Source organism: Anser cygnoides, chromosome 29 (assembly GCF_040182565.1).
Source record: "Anser cygnoides isolate HZ-2024a breed goose chromosome 29, Taihu_goose_T2T_genome, whole genome shotgun sequence".
Taxonomy (NCBI): Eukaryota; Metazoa; Chordata; class Aves; order Anseriformes; family Anatidae; genus Anser; species Anser cygnoides.
In genome coordinates, this window is record NC_089901.1 from 1,118,557 (window position 1) to 1,126,648 (window position 8,092).

At 53.8% G+C, this 8,092-nt stretch overlaps 1 protein-coding gene across 1 annotated transcript; it reads right to left on the reverse strand.

Annotated features, from left to right (window-relative positions):
* Positions 1–661: 661 nt before the first annotated feature.
* Positions 662–1,997, reverse strand: LOC136787366 (olfactory receptor 14C36-like). Its single transcript, XM_066984546.1, has one exon. The coding sequence runs from the start codon at positions 1,995–1,997 to the stop codon at positions 1,071–1,073; it is 927 nt and encodes a 308-aa protein (XP_066840647.1). The 3' UTR covers positions 662–1,070.
* Between the last annotated feature and the right edge of the window lie 6,095 nt (positions 1,998–8,092).

The following is an 8,092-nucleotide window of genomic DNA, read 5'->3' on the forward strand; positions in this document are numbered from 1 at the left end:
AGTCCTATAGGGTCCTCAGTTAAAGACTTTGTTTCTTAAAAAAAACACACACGCAAAAAAAAGTCTTAAATCTCCTAATCTCTCTGTTGGTAAGGGCGGAGTTCACACAAGGTATTTGTCCTAGTCCCACTGGAACGTCCCTAAGAGGATACACACTTAGTTTTAGTACTGTTAGTACTACAATGAGGACTGTAGGTTCACAAGCTACTTGACACTCCTCTACACCACATATGTAAAATTTTTCTTTTTTCCAACCCTTTAATTTCTCCCTTTTGCCTTTTTTTTCTTCTTCTTCTTTTTTTTTTTTCCTTCTCTTATGTTTTGAAAACCTGTGATCTTTGTTTTACTGTTCCCACACTGCTCATCCTGTTTTTCTCAAGCTTCCACCTTATTTTGGAACAGTGAGGCCCGCTACTGCCAATTAATTACATAACATTTCTCCTTATTATGACCACACAACTACATTGGAATACAGAAAATTAGTTCTCTACTGCAAAAACACAACTTAGTTTCTCACATCTTTGAGCAAATTCTGATGGGACGGCAACTCCGAGAGATGACGTGAGCGTTCAGGCACGGCCCTTTTAGGAGGGAAATGCTGTTCTGGAAGCCAGCTGTGTCACTCAAGTGCCCACTGCCTGTCCCTGCCTGCGGTCCCAGCACGGCCACACAGCAGCACTGGCACCAAGCTACAAGAGCAGCCAGGCCTTACACCGCCAGCAGGGCTCAGCAGGAAAGGGTGGCAGTGGCAGGAGAGCAGCTCTGCATGGACCCAGAGCTGGTGCTGCCAGGCTGGACTGCTGGGCCACGACTTTCTCCTCCACCTCTGCACACAGGCACTGTACCTGCAGCCACAGAAAAGGCCTCAGAGGAAGGACATAAGACAAAGAGGCACTTGAATTGGTTTAAATACATAACCAAAATGAAGAATTATATTTCTTTGTGGACAACATTTGAGAAAATAAAATTGGAAAAAACCAGCAACAACACAAGAGCATAAGACCCATTGACTTCGTCTATCATGAGTAATATTAGGAGTGATTTACAAAAGGAGGCGGGCAATCTATTGCTCAAGAAAAACACCCAGACATCACTTTCCACATGGCAACCTTGATCTCCTGGTTCCTCATGCTGTAGATGAAGGGGTTCACTACTGGAGGCACCACCAAGTACAGAAGTGCCAGAACAAGATCCAGGGAAGGGGAGGAAATGGAGGGGGGCTTCAGGTGGGCAAAAATGACTGTGCTCATAAAGAGGGAGACCACAGCCAGGTGAGGGAGGCACGTGGAAAAGGCTTTGTGCCGTCCCTGCTGTGAGGGAATCATCAGCACAGCCCTGAAGATCTGCACATAGGACAGTAAAACGAAGACAAAGCACCCCCCAAACACAGAAGCAGTAACCACAAGAACTTGAACTTCCCTTAGGTAGGAGTCTGAGCAGGAGAGCTTGAGGATCTGGGGGATTTCACAGAAGAACTGGTTGAGGGAATTGCCACAGCAGAGAGGCAGTGAAAATGTATTGGCAATGTGCAGCACAGCGTGGAGAAAACCACTGCCCCAGGCAGCTGCTGCCATGGTGGCACAGGCTCTGGTGCCCAGGAGGGTCTCATAGTGCAGGGGCTGGCAAATGGCAACGTAGCGGTCATAAGACATGACAGTGAGAAGAGAAAGTTCTGCTAAATTGAAAAAGATTATCAGAAAGAGCTGTGCAACACATCCCACATAGGAAATGGCCCTGGTGTTCCAGAGGAAATTGGCCATGGCTTTGGGAAGAGTGGTGGAGATGCAGCCCAGGTCGTTGAGGGCAAGGTTGAGGAGGAAGAAGTACATGGGGGTGTGGAGGCGGTGGTCGCAAGCTATGGCAGTGATGATGACCCCGTTGCCCAGGAAGGCAGCCAGGTAGATGCCCAGGAAGAGCACGAAGTGCAGGAGCTGCAGCTCGCGCGTGTCTGCAAATGCCAGCAGGAGGAACTCGGTGATGGAGCTGCTGTTACACATTTCTTGCCTCGGAGCAAGGGAGCCTGTCCAAAAGAAGCAAAGACTGTGTAAAATTTAAGGACTTTTCTGATGAAAATTCATTGCATGTCTCAACAAACACCACACAAACAACATACTGCCTCATGCATTTCAGGACGATCTTTCTGCCGCTCCTTGTCTTTTCTCTGGTTGGTGCTCTGAGGTTGCCACAAGAAGCAGGGGGCTGTGCTGTGGGCTGTGCTGCAGTCAGTCCTAGTCTACAGCAGCAGGTAAGAGGGAACCCGGAGTGATCTGAGAAGTCCACAGGCCAGGGACATGTCCCTGATGCAGGACATGAGGAGAAGGTCAAATAATTCCCTAAGAAATAACAAAGGTGATGTCGATACCGTCTGTACGCTGAGGTGTGTGAGGTGCCTCAGAGCAGCAGCAATGCTCAAGGAGCCTTAGTCTCTAGTACAGATGTTCCTACTCCATTACCATCCTTCTGCCTCAGCACATGGGCAGGAAAATGAAGCAGATTCTAAAAGTGCACTGCCTTCAGGTAGCTCTTGGTGGGCATTTCTGCTGTGCAGTGCCCTGGGGAGGTGTGGGGCTGTGAGCAGCCTGCCCCAGGCAGCAGGCTCTGGGCAGCAGCAGGAACCTGCCCTGCCATGCCGTGCCATGCCGTGCCAGGGGGGCTCCTTCCAGCCGCAGCTTCTCCCCGCAGCCCCTGGGCAGCTCCCCGGGCAGGCTGAGTGCTGAGCCTGGCTGGCGGCAGAGGCCCTGCCCCGCCACACAGCCCCTGGGGCACAGCAGGGACCCTGCTCTGCACCACAGCCCTGGGCACCCCTGCCTGCACCCCCGGCTGCACAGCCTGCAGCCGGCCCCAAGACAAGGGAGCCCTCGGGCCCTGCACGCTCACCCTGCAGCACACAAGCCCTGCGTGCCCTTCAACTCCAACACCGAGCGTCCTCCTGACAGCTGCCATCGCCTGAGGGCTGTGCCAGCTCCAGGAGAGCCTGGCAGGGTGCGCAGCGGCATTGCCCTGCACCCAGACACTTACCGTGGGGAGGTGGCTGTGAGGATTTCTCCCTCTGCCAGCTCTCCCCTGCCTTTCTATGCCAGGCTGCCCTGAACCTCTCTCCCTCTCCTCTCCTCTCCCCATGCCAGCTGCACGCAGTGCCCCCAGCCCTGCTGCGCCTGGCACAGGAGCTGCTCGTGGGTGGCTGAAGCAGCTTCTCAAGTAGTCCAAGTCTGATGCAAACTGCAAAGCCTCTCCCAGTGTTAACGGTGCCACTGAGGGACATTACTGACAAAGCCTCCCCATGGACTTGTTAGAGCAGAAAAGTGTAGGCAGTGATGGCGGGGAGACCAAGGCCCAGGAAAGGTGGCCCTGGTGCTGAGGAAACCATGATTTGTCCCATGAAGTACAGAAGTCCGGCCCTGACTCCAGACCCTGGAAAGGGAGATCCTGTCCCTCCAGCAGGGCTCAGGGCTCTTCCTGGGTCAGGGCACAGTGGGTAAGGGTCTGGGTGGCCCCCCTTGCCCCTGGTGTAGCCCCGCTCCCTGTCAGCATGTCCCACTGGCTCCTATGGTGTCCTCGTAGCACCCACGCCTTCTCCTCAGGGTCCCCCCTCAGCTGCTCACGTCCAACCCTGCCCTGATGGATGCAGGTATTCTGCCCCACGTGCAGCACTGGCCACGTCTCCTTGCCACCTCCAGGGGGTTTCTGTTGGCTGAAGGCTGGACATTCCCAAGGTCCCCCTGCCCTGAAGCTCCCTTTTGTCTCCTGTTCATGGTTGGGTGCTGATGGCTCACCCTGATGGTGGTGACTCTCACACGATAACAGCGTGAGGAGTGTCAGGACTCTACAGGCACTAAGGGAGGCCCTTGTTCAGTGGAATTTCTGACTGGTCTGGTTGAAGGTGTCCCTGCACATGGGAGGAGGGGTGGAATTAGATGACCTTGAAAGTCGCTTCCAAGCCAGTCCATTCTATCAGTTGATGCTCAAACATCAACCATCTCCCTGCACCCCTCCTCTCTGCAGGGCCATATCCCAAAGGAATCCTCCAAGCAGGTCCCTCAGCAGGCCCAAGGCTGCTCACCTCAAGTCCTCTGCTTTGCCTTGTGCTAAAGAAGGGCAATGGAGCTGGTGAAGGCTCAGCAGAAGTGCTGAGACACAAAGCTGGCCAAGCAAATCCAGAGGCAAGGACAAGACACAAACCAGGAGGATTCCTCTTAACAGAAGAGTAGAGCAAGCAGCTGGAAATGGAAGATCTCTTTCTATGAGAACTTTCCAAACTAGAGAAGGAGAAAGACATATGTGTGGACCTTTAACAAGAAAAGGAAAACTTGCTAAACGTGGACAGGAAGCAAAGAAAGAAATAAGAAAAACAACACTTTTAATTACAACTTCAAGAATTATTTGGTATTCATAACCTGTGAAGTTTATGGAAGATGCCGGAAATATTTTTCTTCGAGGTGAATCTGACACATTTTGTGTCACTGACAAAGCTGTGAGTCCAAAGAATGGTGTCCCAGTGGGCAGGGGGGCAATGGTGGCTGTGTCACCCAGGTGTCACAGTGGGGCTGTGACACGGCAGCCCAGCTGGGATAAAGGGCCAGGGATGCAGGCAGGCCCCAGTCGGGATGGAAGCCCCTGGCAGCTGGCAGCAGAGGGCAGAGCAGGGCAGGACAGGGAGGTGAGTGCGCGATGGAGCAGGGGCTGAAGCGGTGTGCGAGGCTGAGCAGGGCCAGAGTCCTGCTGCAGCCTGAGCAGGGGCTGGAGCTCAGCAGCTGCTCGAGCAGGGGCTGGCTTTGAGCAGTCCCACAGCACAACGGGAACCAAGTGTCTGCTGCACAAACGGTGTTGCAGACGTTCAGCCCCAGCGGTGACAGGAAGGATTTTGGGTGTCCTGGGAAGATGCTTGGATGTCTTGGGGAGATCTTTGGGTGTTCCAGGAAGAGGCACGGGTGCTCCAGGGCTATGTTTTGGTGTCAAGGAAGGTGCTTGTTTGTACCAAGGATGTGATGGGTGACACAGGGTGATGCTTGGGTGTCCTGAGGATCTACGTGGTGCCCCAGGGAGAAGATAGGGTACTCCAGAGAGGTCTTGGCATGCTTCAGAGAGGTGCTTTTTGAACCATTAAGATGCAGAAAACTCTTAAAGATTGAGTGCTCCAGAGAGATCCTTGTGTGTCCAGGGAGACAGTCAGGTGCTGCAGGGAGCTGCTTGGGTGCTCCCGGTTGGTGCCTTCTTTTCTCTGGAGGTGCTGGGGTGCCCTGGACAGAAACTGGAGAGCTCCAGCGAGTACTGTGTGCTCCATAAAGCTGCTTGCTTTCTCTGGGGAGATGCCTGAGTGCCCCAGGAAGTTGCTTGGGTTCTCCAGAATGGTACTTAGATGTCGTGGGACATTCTTGGAGGTGCTTGGCTTCCCTGGGAATACGGTAGTGTGTGCTGTGGAGAGAGTTGGGTGCTCCCAGGATGTTTTTGGGTGTCCCCAGGGGATGAGGGAGTAGCCTTGTAGATTCTTTGGTGTCCCACAGAGGTGGTTGGGTATTGAAAGGAGAAACCTTGGTGAGCAGGAGGGCAGCGGTGGCTGTGTGATCGAGGTGTCCCAGTGGGCAGGAGGCAGCGGTGGCTGTGTCACCCAGGTGTCACAGTGGGGCCGTGACACGGCAGCCCAGCTGGGATAAAGGGCCAGGGGTGCGGGCAGGCCCCAGTGGGGATGGAAGCCCCTGGCAGCAGCTCTGAGGGCGGAGCAGGGCAGGACAGGGAGGTGAGTGTGCGATGGAGCAGGGGCTGAAGCGCAGTGTGAGCCTGAATGGCCCAGGAAACTTGAAGGATGTGCTGGTGAGTGCAGAGGAGATGCTTGTGTGCTCCCCTGAGATGCCTGGGTGCCTCAGGAGATGCTTTCTTGCTCCATGGAGATTCTTCGCTATCCCAAGAATATTCTGGCTGCTCCCCAGGCTTCTTAGCTGCTCTATCCAGATGCTCCCTGGGTGCGCAGGGAGATGTTTGGTTTCTCCAAGAAGACACCTGGGTGATGCAGGGAGTTTCCTGGATGTCCCAGGAGGATGGACTGGTGATCCTGAAAGTTTCTTGGTGGCTGCAGACAAATGCTTGAGTGCTATCTGGGGATGCTTGTGTACCCTAGGAGATGTGCTTGTGTGCCCAAGGGAGAGGCTTGTTTGATCCAGGGCAAAGCTCTGTTTCTCCAGGGAGGATTTTGGGTGCTCCAGGGAGATGGTTGGGTGCTTTCTGTGTGGTGCTTGGCTCCAGGGAGATGCTGGAGGGCTGTGGGGAGATGCTTGGCTCCTGCACGTTGGTGTTTGTGTCCCCTGGGGGATGCCCGGGTACCCACGGGGACATACTTGAATGACCTAAGGAGCGTCTTGTGCACCCCATGGAAGCTGTTGGGTGCCAAGGGAGGTGCTTCCCATCTCCAGTGAGATGTCTGTGTGCCCCAGGTGGTGGTATGGAGCCCTGGGGAGATGCTTGGGTTCTCCACTCAGATGTAGGAGTGTGGGTTTGAGATTCCTGGGTACTGCCATGAGGTGCTTGAGTGTTCCAGGGAGGTGCTTGGCTTCCCTGGGGAGTTTTTTGGATAATACAAAGAGAGGCTTTGGTGTTCCAGTGAGGTGTTTAGGTGCCCTAAGGATATGCTTGAGAGCATCTCCTTCGTATACCAAACACCTCCCTAGGCAACCAGATCAACACCTGTAGGTGCCCAAGGATCTTCAAAGGTCACCCAAGAATATCTTTCAAGCAGCCAAGAATCTCCCTCCAGCGATGAAGCACCTCTCTGGAGAAACCACACGTCGCCCTGGGTAAGCCAAACATCTCCCTGGGTACACAAGCATCTCCCTGGAGAATCCAAGCACCTTCCTGGAGCACCCAAGGAGTTCCTCAGGGTCTGTAAGCTTTTTCTCATGGTACACAAGCACCTCCTGGGACAACCAAGCACCTTGCTTGGGACCGGAATCACCTGCTTGTGAGTCAGAATTTCATCCAGAGTCACCCTAGAATCTCACAGGGGCAACCAAGCAGCTCTCTAAGGGACTCAGCAGCACAAGTGGAGCACTCCAGCACCTCCCTGCACCACACAAACTGCTCTCTGCAGTACCCAACCACCTCCTGGGGCTTCCGAGTGTCTTCTCAGAGGAACTGAACAGCTTCCTAGAGAGCCCAAGAATACTCCCAGGTCAAACAAGTTTCTCCCCAGAGCACATAAACATATCCCTGAGGCACACAAACACCTCTCTGGAGCATCCAAATTCTCCCCAGGTCACCCAAGCATCTCCCTGCAGCACAGAAGTACCTCCCTGGAACACTCAAGCACCTCATGGCAGTACCCAAGGGTCTCCCCACCGCACTCCCACATCTGAGTGGAGAACCCAAGCATCTCCCCAGGGCTCCAAAACACCACCTGGGGCACACAAATATCTCACTGGAGATGGGAAGCACCTCCCTTGGCACCCAAGAGCTTCCATGTGGTACACAAGCACCTAGAAGGGTCATAATATGTCCCCGTGGGCACCCACGCATCGTGACAGGGCACATAAGCACCTCCTTGGAGATATCAGGCATCTACCTAGAGCATTCAAGAATCTACCCTAAATAAGAAGAATATCCTTCAAGCACCCAAGCATCTCCATACTTCTATCTAATACCTTCTTGGAAGACCCAAGCACCTCTCTGTGGAAGAGTAGCATCAACCGTGGGCACCCAAGCATCTCCATGGGGCACCCAAGAAAATCCTTGCAGGACCCAAACATCTCCACACAGCAATGAAGTACCTCCTTGGAGAAACCTGACAAACATCTCCCTGGGGAACACAAGCACTTTCCTGGAGGACCCAAGGATCCCTCTGGAATCCCCAAGCATTTTTCCAGGGCACGCTAGCATCTCCTTGCTTGACCCAGACAACCTTCCTTGAGCACGTGAGAATCTCTGTGGAGCACCCAAGCATCTCCACAAAGCATCCATGCACTTTTGTGGGACACCCAGGTTCCTCCCATTGATGACAAAGCCTGTCCCTGGGGTGTGCAAGCAATCCCTTATGAACCCAAGAAATTCCCAGATCGCACAAGCATCTCCCAGAGGCATCCAAGTACATTCTGAGAACACCCAAGCA